This window comes from Malaclemys terrapin, chromosome 13 (genome assembly GCF_027887155.1).
Source record: "Malaclemys terrapin pileata isolate rMalTer1 chromosome 13, rMalTer1.hap1, whole genome shotgun sequence".
Taxonomy (NCBI): Eukaryota; Metazoa; Chordata; order Testudines; family Emydidae; genus Malaclemys; species Malaclemys terrapin.
In genome coordinates, this window is record NC_071517.1 from 37,161,613 (window position 1) to 37,186,466 (window position 24,854).

The 24,854-nt window shown below is 42.3% G+C and overlaps 2 protein-coding genes and 1 pseudogene across 2 annotated transcripts; 2 read left to right on the forward strand and 1 right to left on the reverse strand.

The window, feature by feature from the left end:
- Positions 1–297: 297 nt before the first annotated feature.
- On the reverse strand, positions 298–1,233 carry LOC128848044 (olfactory receptor 14A16-like). The gene has a single exon (XM_054047781.1). The coding sequence runs from the start codon at positions 1,231–1,233 to the stop codon at positions 298–300; it is 936 nt and encodes a 311-aa protein (XP_053903756.1).
- Positions 1,234–9,234: 8,001 nt separating this feature from the next.
- On the forward strand, positions 9,235–10,158 carry LOC128847352 (olfactory receptor 4D1-like; annotated as a pseudogene).
- Positions 10,159–17,036: 6,878 nt separating this feature from the next.
- Positions 17,037–17,984, forward strand: LOC128848118 (olfactory receptor 4D1-like). The gene has a single exon (XM_054047902.1). It carries the CDS (start codon positions 17,037–17,039, stop codon positions 17,982–17,984), a length of 948 nt encoding a protein of 315 aa, XP_053903877.1.
- The last annotated feature ends 6,870 nt before the right edge of the window (positions 17,985–24,854 follow it).

The following is a 24,854-nucleotide window of genomic DNA, read 5'->3' on the forward strand; positions in this document are numbered from 1 at the left end:
ACTTTTGCTATGGCTACTGATATTACGTGCAAGGTGCTCATATAGTATGGTGATGGGTAACAGCATATACTAGATAGATAGATAGATAGATAGATTCTAATCTTATTTACATTCGTGTAAACATATACTAACTCTTTTTTTTTCTTCAGTCAAGTTTCTCTGGATTTTTACTAGTATAAATACCCAATTCTGTATAAACAGCATGTTACATTTTCATGAAGACAATAATATTGTCAGATAGTTATATTTATAAAGAAAAACAGAATGAAATCATGATCAAGGGATAAATATGGACATTTAATTCTTAATGATTAACCCCCAACCTATCAGTTTACTCAGTGCACCTTTGAGCTCCTTGTTCCTCATGCTGTAGATGATTGGATTCATCATTGGTGGCAACACAGAATAGAGAACAGCCACCAAGAGATTCTGAACTGATGGAGAGCTGGAGACAGGTTTCAGGTATGCAAAAGTGGCAGTACAAAGGAACAAGGAGACCACAATGAGGTGAGGAAGGCAGGTGGAGAAGGCTTTATGTCGGCCCTGCTCAGAGGGGATTCTCACCACTGTGGTGAAGATCTGAACATATGACACAATTATGAAAACAAAGCAACTTAACCATAAGAATAAACTAAAAATGAGAAACCCAACTTCACTGAGGTCTGAGTCAGAGCAGGCGAGCTTGAGGAGCTGGGGGATTTCACAGAAGAACTGATCCACAACATTGACACCACAGAAGGATATTGCAAACGTGTTTCCAGTGTGCACTGCAGAGTAGAGAATAACACTAATCCAGGCACTGGCTGCCATTTGGACACAAGCTCTCTTGTTCATCACTGTCTCATAGTGCAGTGGTTGGCAGATGGCAACATATCGATCATACGCCATGACGGTCAGTATGGCATAATCTGCTGAAGCAAAGAAGGCAAAGAGAAAGACTTGGGCAACACATCCAGAATAAGAAATCGATCTGGTATTCATGAGGGAATTGGCCATGGAATTGGGGATGGTGACAGAGATTGAGCCGAGGTCTAGGATGGACAGATTCATGAGGAAGAAGTACATGGGGGTGTGAAGGTGGTGGTTGAGGGCTATGGCTGTGATGATGAGAAGATTCCCCAGCAGGGATATCAGGTAAAGCAGTAGAAACACCACAAAGTGTAAAATCTGCAGTTCCTGAATGTCAGAGAATCCCAGGAGAAGGAACTCGGTCACGGCGGTCTGGTTGGACATTTTTTTCCTCAGTACGCTGTGTAATGTCTGTGTAGGAAATGAGAAGGACAGTGATCAGGATTAAGGTGACAGAGAGAATGGCCCTGTTTCTCCTTACCCCAATATCTCATTATGTGAATGTCAAATGTACACAGAACTCGTCACTTGCAATGATTAGGTATTGTTAGTGCTCCTTGCCTCTGACAATTAATCAGTCATATTATCACACTAGTGTAAATTGGATCAGCTCCTTTAAAGTCAATGGAGCTTTATCACTTTACCCCATCACAGGATTTGGCCCGAGGTGTGGTTTGATAAATTGCAGTGTGAAGGATGGAACAAATCACACTCCAAACCCAACAGTTCTTTCAAAGAAGGTCCCTCTATTGCAACCATCACCAACCTCACAGTTTGGTCATGAAATTAATAGATTAAAATGCCATAACAGCCTGATTCCCACTTTGCAGAGCAATATGAGGTAGACTCCTCCAGCATCGTAAGTAGCAGCTCATCTGTAATTTTTCTACCTCAAGCTCTATGCCTAGACAGCTGGCTGCCTGCTTCCAAACTGATTTATGGCACCAACTCCCAGCTGCACTTTTGTCTGCGTGTAATAATGGACTAGCAGCATCCCTCCATCATCGCTGTGTTGTATCGTTTACTCTGTGCAGTGCAGTGCAGTTGCTGTCAGGATGCCTGGGCTCTGTTCTTGTCTCTGCCAGTGACCTGCTGTGTGATCTTGGACAACTCATTACCCCTCTTTCTGCCTCTGTTCCCCACCCGTTTCTCTGCTGTGTCTGCTAGGACTGTAAGGGCTTTCGGAAAGGGGCTGTGGGGCAGATTTTCAAAGGCATTGAGGCACCTAGTGGGATTCTCAAAACATCTAGGCCCCCAACAGCACTTGAAATTAACGAGTTATAAACTCCTAGGTGCTTCTGAAAATCCCAGTAGGCACCATAATACTTTTAGAAACATGGCCCTATATCTTGGTATGTGTATATTCTGCACACCCATTTACACCATATATACTCAGCCGGCAGCAGTGTGGAGCTAATCCAGGAGTTCAGAGCTCTACTCCCAGTGAGCTCCCGTATGTCTTTGAACGGGGTCAGGATAGACAGGCTTTGGCAGCTTCGTTCAACTCTAACCCAGGGTTTAAAGGGGCTAGTCTGTATAAAACACAGTCTCTGCACTATCGACTTTACCGGTTATTGAGTTGTTACCTTCTCACAACTATCCCTTTGAAAGAGAAATCACACAGATGCAATAGAATAAATGGACTTGAAATTAATACTTTACCAGAGAATATTAATGTTCCCCAACTTATTTAAAGTTTAAAGCTGCTTGGAAATTTTTAGCTGTGTCTTTTATAATGGAGATTGCTTTTTCAGCTAAACAACAACAAATCTCAGTGTCTGTCTGCTTTTCTGAAACATTTTGGGTTTAATGCGTAAAGAATCTGGAAACTCAAAAAAGAAACATTTTTGGTGTGATAAAAAAAATCCAGTTTTCAGTAGAAAGTTTTCATTTGCCAAAATTTTTTTTAAAAAATAGATTTTGCGTTTTCAGTGAAAAGTCAACCTTTTCCTGAGAGGCGGAAAAATTCCTATCAGCAGTAGATAATTGATTAAACTGAGAGTAAAGTCTTAACGTTTTCATATTATAATTCATATTTATCATCTGAATTTCCCCCTGTATGTTGATCCCCAAACATATTTAATTGAAATAACAAACTTACTGTGCTGATCTTTGTGGATTTTTTCCCCAACATATGATGCATTCAGTCATCCAGCACCAGGATTCTTTGGTCAATATCTATCTATATACCACCTAGAAGCTAAAGGAACAAGTATCTGAGTGTTCTTTCACCCCTCACTCTGTGACTGAACTAGACTCAGACCTGCTGCTCTCTGCAGGCGATCTGTGTGTAGCTGGCTTTGCTTTGCACTGGCATTAGAGGACCCATGCTGGAGGAAGGTATTTATTCATGTTATTTCCTAAGGGCTAGCAGGACTCACTCCCTGTAGCCCTGCACAGCTCAGCAGCAAAGGCCCAGAGGCAAGTGCATAGATGCCTTGGTGATAAAGCCAAAAGGGTCCTTCTTATCCTCTAATCTGATCCCCTGCCTAGCACAGGGCCTACAATCTCCCCCAGGGTTCCCTCATTCCAGCCCAGCTTCTGTGTTATCTGTTGGCCAGGATTACAAATGGATTTATCCATCTAATTAGATGCAGACAGGCACTGACTGGGATTTATCAAAACTCCTATGTGAGCTAAGTGGCTAAATCCCATGGACATTCAATGAGAGTTGGATGCCTAAACTGTTGGTGCTATTGTAAATCCCAGTAGGCACCTATCAGCTTCTTTAGGTGCCTAAACCCCTTTGTAATCCTGGCTCTACATCTATTTTGTTGACTTCCAAGGCCTGGGCTTCTCTGCAATTCCAGAAAATGATGGCAGGGATTTGCAAAAGAGCCTAAGGAAGTAATGCATGTACATCTTGGGCTTCTAACTCCCTAAGACTCCCTTAAGAATTGCGACCTCAAATGATAGCAAGTAGAGCAGTCAGCAGTGGCTAGGGAAAGGAGATCAAGACACCAGGAGCTCCTGTGATCTAAGTCTGACTATGCACTATATTATCTCAACTCTCTATGCCTCAGTTTACCAAAACACTTAATCTGAGGGATATTAACTGATACAGGAAGAACCATTCATAAAGAATCATTTATTTAGAGCTGATCCATGATTCCGTTTTGTTTGAGCTTTAATTAATTTTCACAGATCTGGGTGAAATATTTGTCAAGTTATTTTTTTCAAGCAGATTTTCCTTGTTTTCCACAGGAACATAGGAATTTCCAGAGACCAGTGCCCTGGGTCTGACTGGGGCCAGCCCCAGAGGATGTGCCACCCACAGCCTGGAGCAAAGGTTTGGAGAGTGGGGAGATCTGCCCCCAGTGCAGCAGCTGCAGCATTGTCTGCCTGAGTCTGCAGAGAGCCTGAGACAATGGCTCTAGTAGAGGGGAACTGCCCCAGACATCTCCATGGAGTTTGAACTCTCAGCCCCACTTCTCTGAGGACCCCAACAACCCCACCCCATCAGGGGGCCCAGTGTGCAGGGGGAGGGGAAGAGCACAGAAGTCCTGACCCCACCACCCAAGCAGATACACCCTGGCTGGGAATGTAAAGACTGGGGAGATCATGATTGCCTCTGCCTGTCTGTGGGCACCTTGCTGATCCCAAGGAGTGGAGGACAGTCACCCACTGTCTCTTCTGGGATGGAGCAGGGGTCCCATGCCACTGTCCCACCCACCACTGACACTCCACGTGGGCACAGGATCAAGGGGACCAAGCCCTATGCATGGCCCTGGAGTGTCTGAACCCAGCCCTGAGAGTCAGCAGAGCTTTATGTGACTAAGTGTGCCTCTTTCCACAGGCTCATGGAACAGCCCTGCTCAGGGAAGTGAATCCTGGAGGAACCATAAGGGAGGTTCCCTGTGAGTTAGTGGCTGGTTGGAGATCTGGGCATGCCTCAGCTGATCAGTTCCCTGCCTTGGATACTGGTGGCATCTCCGTCTCTCCCGGTCTTTGCCTGTGGCGACAGCGTAGTCTGCTGAGGACTGAACTGCTTTAATTTAACTAAAGTCTTTGGGCTCAAGATGGGGGTAACTGGGTGAAGTTAAATGGCCTGAGATACACACAAGGTCAGGAGAGATGATTGAATGGCCCCTTCTGGCCTTAAACTCTATGAAACTATGAAAATTATCAAAACAAAGTGTTTCCATTGACTGAATGTATTTATTTATTTTAAGATTATCTGTTAATCACTCAATGCTTAAATGTCCAGGGTAACAGTTCCCTCATCACCTAAGTTTTTGACTTTGAGCATAAGCAATGCCATCTCCTTCTAGGTGTTCAGACGTCTATCTCCCAGAGTGATCCACAAACCAGAGAAGTTACATATTCACCTGCATAGTGTTCACGAGGGGCCCAGTCTGGTAGGTGTGCTTAGAGGACACCTACCGGATCTGGTCCCATTCAGACCCTGTCTGTCAGAGGCAGAGGAAAGGTTGATGAACTTGAAAATTTGCCCCATCCATCAATATTAGCTGGTCCAATAAAAGATATCACCTACCTCGTCTCTCTCAAAAAATGTGTTTAGCTGGTCGAATATTTTGAGGGATTATTTTTCTTTGAAAAACTGCATTTTAATTAAAGTTAAAATATGAAAAAGTATTTTCAGAAATTGTGCAATTTTTTTTCAAAGGACAACAAAAAACTGGGGAAAAGCACATTTTTTGTGTTTCCTCCGACACTACCCCTGTTTCTCTACGTTCAGCTCTTTTTAATAAGGAAAATAAACAAATAATAATAATAATAATAAAAGGATTGAAATACCAAAACCAGAACATTTTCAGTTAAAATATTCATTAATTTTTTCAAAAATTGGAAAATCAGTTCTTTATATACTTAAATATTAAAATGTTTTTGAAATATTTCAAAATAATTATAACAAGTGTTTTCATTCCTGAACAACTCTATATTTGTAATAGTTGAAAGCTCTGAAAAGTGATTCAGTAAAAATGGCCTCTTCTTACTCAATACACAGATTTACTAACCATGTGTAGCCGAGTCAGATTTTCAGCAACAAATATAAATAAATAAATTGTAAATACTGTTACTTCTGTCAGCCCTTCAAAGACAGCACAGATCTGGGAAACTGGCTGGTGGCTATTCCTGACTGGCATATTGGCAACACAATTGTGAACTGATTTTTCATCAGTGACTCCTTTGTGAAATGACAGAAAGCAGCAGGAGTGCACAGGGGTACATGTAGGCAGGGTGTGAAGGAGAGGGGGCTGCACAGCTTAAAGCTTGGTATTTCCTGTAGAACGTTTGTTGCTGGTGGTGATGACAGAGAAGTTGAGACACAGCTTCACACTCAGGTCCCAAGCTGAACTCATGGAACATGTACGTAGGGAATTAAAGTTTAATTTGTAAACTGATGCAGTGTCCAAATGGCCCGGATAAAGTCATTTTACAAGCACATTTCAGAAAGTTGTACAATAGAACCTAGAAGCTGTCCTCAGTGAGCAGAGGGTGGGATGTCAAAGGAGTCTGATGGATCTGAATATTTTCCCTTCAATAGACACTCATGATTTTTGTTGTTGTTTTGTTGTGTTGGTGCTTTAGTGCCTATGAGCCCCAGTCCTGGACCAGGACTACATTGTGCAAGGTGCTGTATAAACACAGAACAAAAAGACCATCTCAGCCCCAAGGAGCTTAACTCCATGCCCTTCTGGAACTAGCTTAGGACCCAGTAGCATTGACTCCTTTCCTCTTGCTCTAACCCCTTGATCACATTTCTCTCCCAGTGCCAGCGATAAAACTTACTGGAATTCCCTCAGACTGAGGCCACTCAAATGTTCATTTCTTTCCCTGCATCTCAAATACGTCCCTTGTGTCCACCCTGCCTGGCAGGGGAACTCCAGAGCAGGCTGAGTTTGGGTGGCTAAAATAAACATGTAACCAAACTGAACCACTCCAGGGATTTCTTAATGATTCCCCTTGTGGCAGACTCCCTAAATCTCCAAAGAGTCAGGTCCCTTCATCCTGCCAGGAAAGCTGAGGGAGATTTCAGAGAATCTTTCATCCTAGAGCCAGCCTTACCTCATGTATCAGATATTATATTAGAGGAAGATTTTGGGGGCTGTCTCATTTTTGGAACCAGGTCCACTTCCCCAGCCTCTCAGTACAGCAGTGATCAACTCTGAGATGTGACTTCCCCAGGCCTTTCTTGCTCATTTGAAGGCAGCTGGGTATGAGGCCATGCACACGGCAGGTTATGCGAGGTATTGACTCTTGATTCCTAAACTGTGCAATGTGATATTAGGGATAGGCATTGTTATTGCCGGATAGGGGGATGCTCAGAGCCCATAGTGAGAAGGAAGGAGAGATCTGGTTGGGGAGATCACACTGAGGACTTGTACTGTTTTCTGTTCGAAAGGGTTTTACAGCTATTTGCTAAGCTGTCAGTTAAAAAGAGTTTGGAGGATAATAGCCCACAGACCCATTCTTCTTCACTGGGGCCCAAACCCACTCTCAGCAGCCCTGCCATACTTGCTATGACTCTCTGAAACCTTCCCGTGACTAGCTGTGTCCCCAGGTTCTCCCACAGCAGAGAATCTGTGGAGCTCAGATCTCCAGGGTAGGTTAGAGCTGGAAAACAGATCACAGGGAAGTGCCCAGATCGATGGATAAAACCATAGTGAGATTCCCACCATGGGTTTTGTTATTTCTTTCTCTTAGTATAGTCCAGGTTCTGTAGCTCTCCAGCAGCTGTGGACTGGAGTGGTCACTGGGCACTGAACTCAGGCATTGTGAATCCCAGGGCGTTTTTTAAGTGTCTGAAAGCCAAAGTCCCATTGTGAATCTAGCCCTAAGGTCCTCAAGTGGTTAAAAGTGGCTTACTTCACACAGATCAAAGTGCAGTCCAGGCTAATCTAATGTGTCTGTTTCTTTGATTCTATTGGTTGTACTCCATAGAGATTTTTATGGGTCTGCTACAGGGCTTGGATCTAAGGGCTCTGTTCCTTCAGCGTGACCAGCTTTTACATGATGAGGTCATTAGTTCAATCCTCATGGATGTTCTACTAAAATTTCCTCAACTTATGCTCTCCACAAGCCTAGGGAATCTCTGAGGTGGGCTGAAAGATATGCTGGTGGGCAATGCCTCCATCTCCATTGTCTTCATTCAAAGAGGTCTGCATAAGCACTGATATGACACCCAACATCATTGCCCCTGAGTGCCCCACAGTCCTGAAAACACTTAACCTCACCACACACCTGCAAAGTAGGGAAATTCTTGTTATCCCTGCTTTAGAAATGGGGAATTGAGGCAGGAAGGCTGGGATATTCAAAGCATCTGAGGGGTTCAGACATCAAACACCCTTTGAAGTTCTATAGGAATTGGGCACTTATCTTGCTCTCACTTGAAAATCCCAGTCTAAGAAGGGGTTTGAGTTACCCATGGTCACAGACAATTTCCACGTCAGGGCAGAAATGGAAACCATCACCCCACAGTCTTTGGCAAAAAATGTCGGCAAATTGGGGATGGGGGAAATCTGTTGGGTTTTTTATTTTTACTTCTTTTTCAATTTTTCATCAGAAAATGTCAATCAAAATGATTTTTTCTTTAATTTTGATTCAAAATTTTCTTCTGTCAAAAGAAATGTCACTGTAAAAAAAGAGGTTTTGATGGAATCAAAATAGCCGATGGGAAAATGGCTTTTTTTGATGAAAATGTGTGGATTTCCAAGACCAAAAAAAATCAAACTAAAATTAAACTTTTTCTTTCATTTGCATGTTTGTAGTGTTGTTGTAGCTGTGTTGGTCCCAGGATATGAGAGAGGTAAGTTGGGAGAGGTAATATCTGACTAGACCAACTTCTGCTGGTGAAAGAGACAAGCACTGTGGAACTTGGAGCTTGACGCTTTCACCAACAGAAGTTGGTCAACTAAAAAAATATGACATCACCCACCTTAACATTCTCATTTCACTTGGTTTCCTTTCTTAATCTTCATATGGCAAATTGTGAGAGAAAGTGTTTTTTTCACTTTCTCACACTTTTAAACTTTCACTTCTAGAATTTTACAGTGAAAAATGTGGAGTAAAGTACAGCAGTGAGAGACAAGGAGAAAAGAAACTGAAAATCCAAAACCTGACACTAAGCACCATAATTTGGCAGTTCTGTTAAACTAGGGCTGTAGAAAGGTGAAAGGGTGCTGTGATGAACAGGGGGTTATTTTGGTGAGTAGACTACTTTACTTCATTCCCAGGACTACAGGATGGAAGATCACAATGGGTTTGCTGAATCAGGGTCTAAAACAAGTCCAAAACAAAGTGTGTTTTGTAATGCGGATTAAAAATAGATTTAATATAAGTAACTTAAAGGGGACGGGAATAATACAATTCATAATTATTGTTTTTTCTGTTCAGTTTCAAGGTATATTTTATGGATATTAAATGGATGAGCAGAACCTCACCACCACAGTGACTGAATTTGTTCTCTTGGGCCTCACTCAGAATCATCAACTGAAATATTTTCTTTTCATGGCTGGGAAACTTCATCATCATGGTGATCACTGACCACAGGCTCCACACCCCTATGTACTTCCTGCTGGCCAACTTGGCTTTCATGGATGTCAGTGTATCATCGGTCAATGCTCCCAACTTGTTGTCGGGTATCCTCTCCAAGCGTAAAACTGTCTCAATCAATGCATCCTCCAGATATTCTTTTTCCATTTGATCGGGGACGCAATAGTGTTTTTTCTTGTGGGAATGGCTATCGATCGGTATGTGGCCATCTATAAACCACTGAGATACCTGACTATTATGAACCAGGGAGTGTGTGGGGGGCTAGTGGCACTGGCATGGTTGGGTGGATTGGCTCACTCTGCTGTTCAACTTGGACTTCTCCTCCAGTTTCCGTTCTGTGGGCCGAACATCCTGGACAACTTCTACTGTGATGTCCCACAGGTCATCAAACTGGCCTGCACTGACACCCATGTAGTCAAACTGCAGATGGTCTTCAACAGTGGAGTGATCCTCATCATATTATTCATTTGTCTGATAATTTCCTACACCATCATTTTAGTCAAGATCAGGACACATGTCACGGAAGGGAAACGCAAGACTCTGTCCACCTGTGGAACCCAAATTGCTGTGGTGTGTGTAATATTTATACCCAGCATCTTCAGCTACACTTCTCCCTTCAAGCAGTTCACCCTGGACAAGGTGGCCTCAGTCTTTTTCACTGTAGTCACCCAAGTGCTGAACCCGATGATCTACACGCTGAGAAACGCTGAGATGAAAAAGGCCATCAGGAGACTGATGAGCAGAATCCTGTTCTCATGGAGGAAACTGAAGACATCGTTTACCTTTGAATGAATATTTCTGTTAGAAACCAGACCCCAGTACATCAGATGGCAAATATATTCACCATGTGAAATGCGTATCCCATCCAAGAGATCACAAACTGCACACACCTGAAAAACTGTGTTCAAGAATAAATTACAGATCAAGGGCCACAACCTCCATTGACATCTATGGGGCAACGTGTTAAAAGCACCAATACCTCCACTGGAGCCAGCGAAGCCCACCTGCTGTAAATCAATATAGTTGCATTGGAGTCAATAGGCCAAATCTCCAGCAGATGTAAAGCTGCATAAATCCATTGGAGCCAATGTGCCAGGTGCCTCAGCTTATGAAAAACAGTTCAACTCACTGAAATGTTTTCTAACAGCTGAGGATTGGAACCTCAGCTATTTTGGTTTTTATTTTAAATCTATGAATACTGAAAACAAAATCATACAGATCATAGTCTCCTCAGGAGAAGGAAACAACTTTTTCATATATGTTGAAAAAATTATGTATTATAAATTTTTCTTAATTGGCATGAGGGTTTTATCATAGAACAGTCCAACAGATGAATATAGTATTCTAGTATCATACAGCTCCGTCTTTTTACTCATCCACATTTTCTTGTTAGTTGCATTTCTCATAAGATTAGTTAGCAATATGAGTTAATTAATTCAATCTTTATGTTTCTATTTCTATTTTTAGCTTCACAAGTGACACTTAAATTCTTTTTGGTTGCATTTTCTCAGAAACCTGACATAAAAATGAACTTTTAAACTGAGCTCCTCTACCCTTTTTATCATGAAAAACATATAAGGTATCTTTTTTATTGAAGTTAGAATATAAAGTGAAAAATATTATCATACATATTCCAGAACTTTGTGGAGATAAAAATAAAAAGTATAAAATAAAAATAGAATTAATTTAGTCTTTGGGCTTTCCTTTTCTTCCCTGTTCTCCTTCTCTCTTTCTTTTTTAGTTAGAAAAAGGGGGAAAGTAAAAAAAAGAGAAAAATGGTACAGAAGTAGTAAAAAAACAACAACAAAAGGAAACAAATCTGAAAAAGAAAAATCTAATCATTGTAGTTCAAAATGTAATGAATATTTATTTGTCTTTTTAAAAAACAATTTATATTCAAAACCTTTGACATGAAAATGTTTTCGAAATTTTTCAATAGTTTTGTGAAATGTTTTGATTTTCCCAATCAGCTTTATGTTTATAACTTGTTAGGAGTTAAATTGCTGTTCCATAGTGAAAACTAATTAATCAAGAAAAGGCCTCTTCTTGCTCAAGAGATCAGCAATCCATGTGTATCAGAGACTTTCAAAGGAACTTGCACTCCTAAAACCTTAAGTGTTTTTGAAAGTCCATATTTATCTGCTGTAGTGATGAAGACCATATAGTAAGCACCAAAACAAAAAAATAATAGATAGAGAGCCTGGTAAAAAAGCATAGCTGGTGTCAAGTCCACAAGGTCAACCAATTTAGATTCCCTTTGGAAACATGGTGGGCAACTCTAAAGTGAAGGAGTTTTTCTGGAATTGGCAAGCCCGCAGCCTTACAAGTTAGAACTCTATTTTTCTCTATTCTATCTACTCCAAGTTGTACAGATGGATCTATTCTACTAGTAGAGTTGGGTCTATTCTACTGTATTCTGAACTAGTACAGGATGGTCTATTCTAATCTATTCCATTCTATTCTAAACCAGTACAAGTGGGTCTATTCTATTCAAAGCACAAATAAGGATCTCATCACAGTTGGTACTGAACTACCCAGTGAAATTAGGAAATAGAATATTTTAATTGAGATCTTTATACCACTGACATAGTCAATTACCATATTTCTGTTGAGTTAGAATGCTGAAATTTGAGGACATTAATTGGCTGCTGAGGCCAAAATGAGATCAAATTTGAATTGGACTTTTCAGTCAGAGGTCATCAAAAGCTCATCAGTATTTTCATCTCGCCCTTGTTCTCTCCACTACATCCAACTCACTTCCTGGACCTGGCATAACCCCAAGAAATCTTGACTACTCGTCTCCAGCTCTAACCCTATGGTCAGGTTTATCTCCCAGATCCAAGAAGAGAACCCAGGGGTCAGGAATCAGGGCCTGCAGCAGATCGAGTCTCCAGGCAGCCTCATCAGTACAGCTGGCCTGCAGCAGGGTGCCTGATTAGCCACCCCACCTGATTGGCTGCAGAGGCCAGCAGGCTGGCTCCTAAGCCAGCAGCTAGAGCAACTCACCAGCCTTGCCATGCTCATGCTCATCACTGAGCCTGCTTATGTGTTAACGTGTTCCTGCTGCTCCTGCCTCACACCCAGAGTTGCCTGTGTCCTACCCCGGCCTTGAACCCCTCGTTGTCTGCTCACTCCAGTTCCTGCCCTCTGCTTTGCCCCCTGGCTTTGGCGCCGAACTACTGATGCTCGCCCCGATCACTAGGTGTCTGGCCTGCTCAGACCACTATGCTAGAACACCCTTGTCCTGGTGGGCTGACACCAGGAGACTTGGGATTTCCTTTCTTTGGAGGCCAGACAAATACCCAAGTCATCCCGTTTCCCAGGTATCCTCCTCATGTTGACCCAATAAGTCTTGGAGCTCTGGGGAAATTCCAGAAGACTGAAAGAAAGCTAATGTGGTGCCAATTTTTATAAAGGGTAAATGGGATGATCTGGGAAATTATAGGCCTGTCAGCCTGCCATTGATCCTGGGCAAGATAATTGAGTGGCTGATACTGGACTCAATTCATAACGAATTAAAGGAGGGTAATATAATTAATGCAAATCAACCTGGGTTTATGGAAAAGAAATCCCATCAAACTAACTTGATATCTTTTTCTAAAGTGATTACAAGTTTGGTTGATACAGGTAATAATGTTGACCTAATATACTTAGTCTTCTCTAAGGTGTTTGACTTGGTACCTCACAACATTTTGATTAAAAAACAAGTACGATATAAAATTAGCATGGCACATGGTAAATGGATTAAAAACTGGCTAAGTGAAAGGCCTCAAATTGTAACTGTAAATGGGGAATTGTCATTGAGCAGGTGTGTTTCCATTGGAGTCCCACAGGGAACAATTCTGGGGTCGACACTATTTAATATTTTTATTAATGCCCTGAAAGGAAAGATAAAATCATCACTGATAAAATTTGCAGATGACCCAAAATTTTGGGGAGTGGTAAATAATGAAGGGGACAGGTCACTGATTCAGAGCAATCTGGATTGCTTGGTAAACTGGGCACAAGCAAATAATATGCATTTTAGCACAGGCAAAATGTAAATTTATATATCAAGGAATAAAGAATGTAGGCTGCACTTAAAGGATGAGGGAGTCTATCCTGGGAAGCAGGGACTCTGAAAAGGATTTGGGGGTCATGGTGGATAATGAGCAGAACATAAGAGACTAGTGTGACACTCTGGCCAAAATAGCTAATGCGATCCTGGGATGGATAAACAGGGGAACCTAAAGTACTTATGCAACCACTGCTGGAATAGAGAGTCCAGTTTTGGTGCTATAATTGAGGGAAGATGTTAAAAAATTTGGAGATGGTTCAGAGAAGAGCCACTAGAATGATTAAAGGATTTTAAAATGTACCTCATAGTGATAACCCAAAGAGCTCTGTCCATTCCGTTTAAGAAGGAGAAGGAGAAGGGGTGACTTGATTACAGGCTACGTAAGTATCTACATAGGGAACAAATATTTAATAATGGGCTCTTCAATGCAGCTGTAAAAGGTCTTATATGATTAAGTGTCTGAAAGTTGAAGCTAGACAAATTCAGACTGAAAATAAGGTGTAAAATTTTAACTGTGAGCGTTATTAATCCTTGGGATAATTTACGTGCTGTAAGAATTATTTTGGGGACATTGTCTGGGCTGTGTTATACAGGAAGTCAGGCTAGATGATCACAATGGTATCCTCTGGCCTTGGAATCTAGGAGTCTCTGAACTCCAGTAAACTCTGTAAATTTCCAAAGACTATTGAGTTTGGTTGGCTAATGATAAACATGAAGCAAATGAAACACTGCATGAACTTATTAATGATTGCCCTTGTGACAGAATCCCCAAAGCTGTGAAGTAGCATCTTCTTGATCAGGCCCGGATGAAGCTCAGGGGGATTTCAGGGAGTGTTTGATGTTAGTGGCAGCCTTAGCGCATGGGTCAGATATGGTATAAGGGGAAAATTTCTCGGGCTGTCTCCTCTTAGGAATAAGATTCCCTTCCCCTACCTGTTCGGAGAGCAATGATCAGCCTTGAAATGTGACTTCCCCAGCCATCCTCAATCATTAAGAGGCAGCCGGATCTGATATCACCAACACAGCAGGTTGCATGAGGTAGTGACTGTTTTTGTACATAATCTGCAAAGTATTACTAGCCATAGGCTTTGTTACTGCAGGGGGGAAGAAGTCGGTGGGAGGCTTTTCAAAATAGGCTTGGGTTTTAGAGAAGTCTAAGTGAGTTAGGAGGAGATCAGCCCACTGAGCCTTTACTACCAAAGCTATCTGAGACCTTTGTAAGACTAGCTCTGTCTGACAAGGCTTCTCCTTAGGCAACAGTTCTATGCTGGTCTGATCTGAAAGCCATTATCTCTGGGGTTGGCTGGAGCTCAGAAGTTAAAACCTGAAAAAGCCAAGGGAAGTGCCCATATCTGCTTATGAAACCTAAGTGAGATTCCCTGCACCTAACTCCCTTATTCTACTTTGACAATCCTAAACTGAGAAGTGATATGAGTTATGGAAGGTCCCAGAAGGTGTCCATGGTAGGGCAGAAATTGAACCCAACTCCCCAGAATCCACAGCCAGTGATTTGCCCATAAAGCCATTCTCCCCCTCTCCGCCCAGCACAGAGCACTGTCATTTAAGAATGAGATATTTAGGGCTAGTTGATATTTTTTGCCATAAAAAAAGAGGTTTCCTCAAAACCTAAATTTTGGGGAGGAAAATCAAGTTTCCCATTTTTTTATCAGAATATTGGAAATGGACATTTCATTTCTTTCTTTTTCATGTGCAAGAAAAGTGAGAGAAAGTGTTCCTCAGCCCACGCACACCCTTTTTTTCACACATTTTCCTCTCCTTTCAGCCTTTGGAGAAAGTGAGGTAAAGTAAAAAATAGAGGGAGATTGAAAGTTGCATGGCCTAGGAGAAAGAGCACCAAACTGGAACTCAGAAAAGCTGTTCTCATTCTGGCTCTGGAAGTTAAGTTTTCCCATCTGTAAAACTGAAATCAGGATAATGAACTCTGCTGTAAGGTGCTTTGAAATCTATGGATAAAATGTGCTATAAAGAGGTAAGTGCTATTAAAATTGAAAAGCATTAGTTTTATTTTCCCAAAAAGGAAACAAAGTAAAATTTTCGCATAGAATTTTATATTTGAAAATAATGTGTTTAAAATTGCTATGAAAAGTTGGATTTGAATTTCATTTTCTTTGCTTTAGAAATGTAACCATGACTTTTTAAAAACAAAACTAAAAATCAAACATTTCACTGATGTTGTTTGTTTAATAAAATTAGTTTTTCAATCTGCTCTAGGGATTTTCAAAAATACTAATGTGAGTTGAGCATCCATAATGCCATGGCAGCTTTGAATATTTCATTGTAGATGAATACCTGCAAATCTTTACGTGTTCACAGTTTTCCAATGGAGATGTCTAAAGTTTAGCACTAGAATACATGTGTACCAAACTACGGTGACGTGATTTTTCAGAGATGTTGAGCAAAAGCTATTCCTACTAAAGCCAATCAGACTTAATTCCTTCTCTTTATGTAACCACTCTAAGGGGTCAAAGACCATTGTTTTGTTAAGGCAGGATAGAGGAATTCAGTACCTCTGATGGGGTAGAGAACCCCAAGCTATCTGTCTCTCTCTCTCTTTCACCTAAAAAGGCCAGCACCTTTGGGCCTCTGGGAAAGATCCTAACCACGGTAAGAGTCAGTCACCATCTTGCTGGAAGACACTGGGTGAGAAAGGCCAACTCAAGCAAAGCTTTGAACCAAAACTTGCTGGATAAATCTTAAGACTTTTAGCTGCGTGTTTGCACTTTTATTTGCTGGTAACCATTTCTAACTTTGTCTCTTATACTTGAATTCACTCAAAGTCCTGTCTTCTTTTTTTTATAAATTGGTTTCACTTTGTAATCTAAACCAATCCAATGCTGTATTTCAACTGAACTGTTTGGTAACTCCAATTAAACTAGCAAACTATTGAATATTGACTCTGTACAGAAGCAATGAAATTTTAATAGCTGAACTGTTGAGGAGAGCGCAGAACACAGGTTTTTGGTAAAATTCAGGACTGGGAGAATGCTGTGGTTACCTGCAAATAGTAATCAAGGCTGGTGGAAGCCAGGGTGTGACTGGTATGTTGTTGACAGACATCCCTGATGAGAACCTCTGGTCTGTGAATACATCCACTTTGTGAATCTGCCTTCTTCCCAACCCTGAGCCTCTAGGCCACATGAAGAATCTGGGACCCGTGTGAGTTGTGCACTATCAGGGCTTCAGGAAGATGAATGGAGACAGTTGTTAGCAGGGGGCATTTTGAGTGTGTAGGTTGCTCCTGTTCACTCCCAAAGACCCCAAATTGGATATGATCACTGGTGGAGCTCAGAAGTTCTGCTGAAGCAGGGGTACTCACCGTTGGGGCTGAGTACGCAGTCTGGAATTTGGTAAACAAAGAAAATTTCCAAGCAAGTGTATCAGTTAACATGGAGTTAATATTCTTTTAATAACAGTAATGTACTGGGATCACATCACATTTATTAAAAAGCAACAGAGGGTCCTGTGGCACCTTTGAGACTAACAGAAGTACTGGGAGCATAAGCTTTCGTGGGTAAGAACCTCACTTCTTCAGATGCAAGTGACATTTATTATCATCACTGTTCCTTCTTCAGGCATATTTTGAGGTTAATAAATGGAGAAGAAGAACTTCACCACCCCAGTGACAGAATTTGTCCTCATGGGCCTCACTCAGAGACCTGAGCTGCAGCCGTTCCTTTATGTGACTTTCTTCATAGTCTACATAAACACCTGGCTGGGAAACTTCATCATCATCACCACTGTGATCTCTGACTACCAGCTCCACACCTCCATGTATATCCTGCTGGCCAACTTGGCTTTCCTAGACATCAGCGAATCATCAGTCAGTACTCCAAAATTACTCTCAGATCTCCTCTCACAGCATAAAACCATCTCATTCAATGAGTGCATCCTTCAGATGTTTTTCTTCCACTTCTTTGCTGGCGCTATGGGGTTTTGCCTTGTGGGGATGGCGGTCGATCGGTACATGGCCATCTATAAACCACTGCAGTACTTGACTATCATGAACCAGGGTGTATGCATGAGGATAGTGGCATTGGCATGGCTGGTTGGATTGGCTCACTCTGCTCTTCAGACTGGACTGCTCCTCCAGTTACCGTTCTGTGGTCCAAACATCCTGGACAATTTCTACTGTGATGTCCCACAAGTCATCAAACTGGCCTGCACCGACACTCACTTGGCTGAAATGCAGATGAACTTCAACAGTGGGGTACTGATCATAATAATGTTCATCATTCTGCTTATTTCTTACACCGCCATCTTAATCAAGATCAGGACACATGTCACGGAAGGGAAACGCAAGGCTCTGTCCACCTGTGGAACCCAGATCACTGTGATGTGTTTGCAATTCATACCCAGCATCTTCATCTATGCTTGGCCCGTCAAGCAGTTCACCCTGCATAAGGTGGTCTCAGTCATTTACTCTGTAATCACCCCAATGCTGAACCCGATGGTCTACACCCTGAGAAACGCCGAGATGAAGAAGGCCATCAGGAGACTATTGAACAGAATGCTGTTCTCACGGAGGGAAAGACAGACATAGTTTATCTCTCAATGTCCATTTGTGTTAAAAACCTGATCTCACTCATATATCAGAGATCAGATATATGTGGCACGTGAAATGTGTGTCTGGTCAAATAAGATCAAATCCTGCACACTCATGAGAATCTCAGTTCACAAATGCATAATAGATGGAGAGCCAGAACCTCCATATAAGGAAGAAAAGCAGTCAGAGGAAATAAGACGTAGCTCCATATCGGTAAATAGTCCAGATCCCCAGCTGGAGGAAATGGGTGCATCTCACTAAATGGTTTCCACCAGCTGGGGCTTTGACACTGAAACTGCTGGTCAAAATTATTCTAAGAATGATTTCAACTAATGAGGAATCCATGAAAATAAATATCTTCTAAAAAAATCTGTTGAATAAATTTTGTATCATAACTAATGGACTGATTGCGATGAAGAAATTACTATCAGATGTTCCAATAATGAATAAGGTCATTTTTTTTACTTTATGGCTAATTCTGTTATCCCTTATATATATACACAGCACTTCTCTGCATTTATCATGTGAAGTCTCATCAAAATCTTTTAATAATCTTCACAACTTACTTTAAAAAATAATTGGTTTTAGTTATCTACATGCTGTTTCTATTTCTATCCCTATCTTCACAGGTTAAACTGCAGTTTTCTTTGCTTCCTTTTTCTGCTAATCTTGATACAGAATGGGAGTAGAATGGGAAACATTTTTGATGGATTTTTTTATAATTATCCTTTTCATTCATAATATACACATTTTGATTTTTCCACATTTACTCCTTTTTTAAGAAAGAAAGAAAGAAAGAAAGAAAGAAAGAAAGAAGTTGAAATTTATGTAAAAAGGGAAAAAATGTTTGAAATTTTATTATAAGAGAAAAAACACAGTTCTTTACAAAAATTTCAAAATTAAAAAATATATTTTTGTGAATTTCCAAAAGATATTGTGATTCCTTGTTTTCTTTCCGAACAAGTTCTATGTCTTCAAAGTTTAAAAATGGGCAATTCTTCCTGAACAGATCTTCAGTAAATGTGTATAAGAATTGGATTTTCATATCCAAAAATGAATTAAAACTATTTGACCTCCTGTAAGACCTCCTGAACCAACACTGCACTGAGGCATCTGATGAAGTTTGTTCTAGCCCACAAAAGCTTATGCCCAAATAAATTTGTTAGTCTCTAACATGCCAAAAGGACTCCTAATTTGTTTTTACTGCACTGAGAGAACAGCTACATGCTATTTCTGGCAGTAATACCTTAAAAAGCACTGGTATTCAGCTGAAGTGCCTGGAAGCATAGAGAGAAGGGGTTGGGGGTGCAGAGGGGTCACTGAGGGCAGGGTGGGAAGGGGACAGGGACTGTGCAGGGGTCACAGGTAATAAATCTGCAGACTCTGACCAGCAGTCCAGCTACTCTCCAGAGCAGCTTGCTGTGCACCAGGCCCTTTGCAGGGAACTGCTAAGGGCAAGGATTGAAGAGCCAGCTGTCATCCTTCCATGAGCTCTAGCACTCTGTTCGTCTTAGGGGGAGCTTCTGATTCATTTATCCTTAGTTATGTTAACTGAAGGGAGAATTCACAGCCGTCATTCTCAGCAAGCTCTGTGATTCATCCACTAATTAGTACCTCCCCGTTTAATGGTACACGGAAGTAAAAGGAAACTTCAGGAGCGCTATAACTCATGAATCCCAGGGTCCAATGACCCCAGATTTGGATAACGAACACTACCCTATGCCCCCATGAGGCACACCAAACTTCAAAGCAATCTGAGTGACTGTTCAGATTTTAAAGCACTTACAAGAGTTAAGCTTTAAAGCATATAAAATGGCTGGAATGGAAAACTTCTGGCCACTTCTTTGTATTGGTGCATGCGGACTGTCAAAAGTGTACCCTTCCTTAAATACAGAGAGAGTCCCCCAAAGACTGAGAGAATAAACTTGGCAGATTGAAACCATTTTGACCCATATCACATTAATGGTCTGAGCTCTAGCACTGTACAAAAAAACCACACCTGAAACTTTTTATCTCTGCAACTCTTAGCTCAAATAACTTTTGAAAAAAATGCTATTTTTTCCAGGGCTTTTATCTCCACAATTCCTAGCTCAAATGACCCTAAATTTGGGTCACTAACCCTACCTTGAACCCTGTTGAAGACCACCAAATTTCAAAGGAATCTGCCTAAGCATGTCTATATTACAGTGCTTAGAAAGGTTAACTTTTAAACAGTAACCACAATGCAACTTTAGTTATACTGGTGCAGCTGCGCTACTATAATATTAATCAGTTCATTTACGAGCTGGGTACACAACTCACAGACTTCTGTCTATTAACCATAATCTTGGAATATTAAAACAGGATGACGGTGTTAAACAATGAGAACTCAGATGGAGTAATAAACATAAAAGTAGGCATCACCGTACAGATATTCAGCTAGTGTGTAAACTGGGCTTAGCTCCATAGCACTATGCCAATTTACACCAGTAGGGATCTGGCCCTTCATATTTGTTCAGCCTCTCTGACATACCTACAACCAGGGTGAATTAGAAAGAAAGAAAGAAAGAAAGAAGTTGGGCCATTCATCCCAATACAAATTGAAGATCAGATAGAGAAAATCTTAGCAACACTGAATTCCTCCAAAGTTCTAGCCCTAGTGGGAATGAATCACACTGCAACCATTAAAAGTCCCACTCTTGTAATTAATCCCCTGGGACAAAGAGCTAAGAACACACAAATGGGTTCGGAATTTTTTTCTCATCTTTGGTTTAAGCTCACAGGCAAAGAATATAGATTTAAAACGGCGTAACAGGCCAGATCCCCAGCTGGTGAAAATAGCCCTAGGTACTATGAAGACAGTGGAACTGTATCAATATACATCAGCAGAGGACCTGGTCTTTAGTTTTTACTGTTTGCTTTCGGGTTCCACTTAATGACCTATTTCAACCAGCCAGGGCAGCCTGAGCTGTGGGTTCCTCTGGTGGCTGCATCCCTAGAAGGGTTAATGTGATGCGGGGGGAAATCCCTGCTCATCCAGAAGTGATTATGTGGAGTTAATGGAGGAACAGGCTTTTCCAGGACAGATGAGTTTCTGGCACCACTAGGCTCTTCGCTATTCCAGATAACATGTTGGTACTATAAGTATGTATTTTATTCTGCAAACCCCTTGGGACACCCTTTGTGCTTCAGTCCTGCCTTGTTTTAACTAAGGGTCCTTCCAGGGATGCTGCCATTGTGTGAGATGTAGGGCAGGTGCTGTTTTCCCTCTGTCGGTTTAGGGTCAGCTAGGGCAGGTTGTCAGGGTGGTTTGCTCCAGAGGTGAGATCAGAGCTGGAGACCAGATTCAGCTATTTAGCCCCAGAACAGGGACATCCTGGGCTGTGACTGTGTCTGAAGCCTGCACAAGGCGGGGTCAGCTCTAGAGCTGGGAGGGGCTTTCAGTCTCATCCTGTTTAGTCCTTCACCTCTCAGCTAAGCCTGCCCAAGGAGGGGAGCAGGAAGCGTCCATCTGTGGAATGGTTCCCTGTTTGCTGGGAACTGCCAAGACCCAGCAATTTCAGCAAAAGGGCATGGAAACGGCTGTGGGCTAATACAGCGATGGAGGCATGAGAGACAGACAGATAAATTGTAATCCTTCTGCCAGGCAGAGTTCGGGTTCAGTACACAAAGGTTCCATTTCAACAATACAATGCAGAACTGGCTCGAGCCTCCACCCAGTGATCTGGGAAAATTACACACACACCCCTGGGTGCCTCAAAGAGGCAATACTTTCCCTCTCACAAGCACAGAGTCTAGGTGCAGCAAAAAATCTTTAATAACAGGAGGTAAACAACTTAGCATTAAATTGGGAAAACACCACAACTAGGGTTCATAAACACAAGGCATGAACCAGAAGACCCATCCCCAAGTAGGTTGGGCCATGTCCTTTCCCTTTGGGTTCTTGAGTCCAGAAATCTAAAAGTCACCCCACTCACAGTTGCTGTCCTTGGTCAGTGCAGCCCCAGAAGTTCATCTGCAGAGTTTACCTCCCAGCCTGGGTGGAAGGGGGGGAGGTACAGAGGCACCTTACACCAGGGGTCTCAAACTCAATTTACCTTAGGGCCAGGGCCAGTCCTCAAATCCTCTCAGTGGGCCAATAATGTCACTGAAGATGGTGTTCACATCACCTCCCAGCCCGTTTCCCACCCTTTTCCCTCACTCCCTTGGCCTCATGCCGCCGCAGCTGACTCTGTCTGGTGACTACTGATGCTGCCTCCATGGCTGACTCGGCCCAGCAACTAATGATACTGCCTCTATGGCTGACTCTGCTCAGCAACTAGTGATGGTATCTCTGTCCCTCTCCCCCAGCCAATGGGAGCTGCGGGGAGGGGGGGCACCTGTAGCAGACAGCTGGCAGAGTGGCTGCATGGGTCTCTCCTCTGCAGCTCCGCTGGTAACAGCAAGGATAGGGAAACACTTGCAGGGAGCGGAGCTGCCCGAGGTCAATGACAGGTTGCCGAGTGCAGTCCCTGGAGGGTCCCAAGAGCAGCAAGATCAAGCAACATTTTGGGGAGGGCATGTGAATCTCTCCTGTGCACTCCCCTCCTGCCACCCCCTCCCCTCAGCTGGCAGCCATGAGGGCCAGATGAAAGAACTTTTTAAAAAGTTTCCATGGGCCACAGTGGGGAGGTTCTCGGGCCGCAGATGTCCCGTGGCCCAGGAATTTGAGACCCCTGCCTTACACACTCCACTGCTCAGGCCCTCAACAGCCGATTGCCACGCCTCTCTGTGGGGTTCTGCCCTAGTCTTCACCCCCAGGTGCCCAGGTCTCTCCACTAGCCATTCTGCTAGCTGCACCTCTCTACCAGCCACCACGCCTCTCCATTAGTCATTCACCAATATGTCTTCAGGGCCCCCACCCTTAAAACAGCTGTCAGTGATTTCAGCTGTTAGTAGGGGAGCCTCACTGCTGGGGCACATGCATAGTCTTCTTGTACCAGAACCACTAGCCAAAAGTAGGTCTAATGCTGAGACCTAGGCATAAGTGACTTCAGTTCTGCAACATGTAACAAGACTCTTGGTTGAGTCTAAATTAACTCTGCTATTACACAGCAGAGTCAAATTGGTGTTCAGGACCCTCAGACAGGTCCCACACCACCAGATACAAATCCCTGTCTCCCCCATTTCACAAGTCCCTGGGCTTTGGAACCCATGTCCCTTACCTAGCAAATGCTACTCAGTTGAAGGTGAGTCCCTCAGTCATAAAATGCTATGTACAGTACAGTTCTACTGTCCTTGATGCACTTAACCAGGATAACAACCCTTTATTACTCATGCCCCAATAACAAAGAGACTGGGGATCCCACAGCAGCCAAAGTGGCCATTTGAGCAAGCAGTACCATCATGCTACGCAGGATGGGTGTACCCATGCAAACGAGATCAGCCCCTGAAGTCCTTTTCCACAGCTCACCACCAGATGTCAGGGGAGAGCTCATTCTGACTGCTTACAAAATAATGACAAAATAGTCAGAATCCTGCTTCAGAGGGAATGAACAGAGCAGGGCAATTATCAAATGATCCATCCCCTGTTGTCCAATCCCAGCTTCTGGCAATCAGAGGTTTAGGAACATCCAAAGCATGGGGTTGGGTCACTGACCATCTTGGCTAATAGCCATTGATGGACCTATCCTCCATGAGCTTATCTAATTCTTTTTTTAACCTAGTTATACTTTTGGCCTTCACAAAATCCCCTGGCAATGAGTTCAACAAGTTGACGGTGCATTGTGGGAAGAAGTAATTACTTTTGTTTGTTCTGAATCTGCTGCCTATTAATTTCATTGGGTGACCCCTGGTCCTTCTGTTATGTGAAGGGGTAAATAACACTTCCTTATTCACTCTCTCCACAACAATCATGATTTTATAGACGTTTATCATATCCCGCTTTAGTTGTCTCTTCTCTAAGCTGAACAATACCAGTCTTTTTATCTCTCCTCATATGGAAGCTGTTCCATACCCCTAATCATTTTGTTGCTCTTCTCTGTACCTTTTCCAAATCTAATATATCTTTTTTTGAGATGGGGCAACCAGAACAGCATGCAGTTTTCAAGGTGTGCATGTACCATGGATTTATATAGTGGCATTATGATATTTTCTGTTTTATTATCTATCCCTTTCCTAATGGTTCCTAACATCCTGTTAGCTTTTTTCGCTGCTACTGCACATTCAACAGATGTTTTCAGAGAACTATCCACGATGACACCAAGCTCTCTTTCTTGAGTAGTAATAGCTAATTTAGAACCCATTATTTTGTATGTATAGTTGGGATTATGTTTTTCAATGTGCATTACTATGCATTTATCAATATTGAATTACATCTGCCATTTTGTTGCCCATTCATCCAGTTTTGTGAGATCCCTTTTTGACTCTTCACTGTCAGCTTTGGACTTAAAAGGTCCTGAGTCATTTTGTATTGTCTGCAAATTTTGCCACCTCACTGTTGCTCCAAGATCATTTGTGAATATGTTGAACAGCACAGGTCTCAGTACAGATCCTTGGGGAATGCAGCTATTTACCTCTCTCCATTCTGAAAACTGACCATTTATTCCTACCCTGTGTTTCCTATCTTTTAACAAGATACTAATCCATGAGAGAACATTCCCTCTTATCCCATGACTGCTTACTTTGCTTAAGAGCTGTTGGTGTGGGACTTTGTCAAAAGCTTTCTGAAAGTCCAAATGCTCCATATCAACTGGATCACCCTTGTCCACATGCTTGTTGACTCTCTGAAAGAATTCTGATAGATTGGTGAGGCACGATTTCCTTTTACAAAAGCCATACTGACTCCTCCCCAACATATCTTGTTTATCTATGTGTCTGATAATTCTGTTCTTTAAAATAGCTTCAACC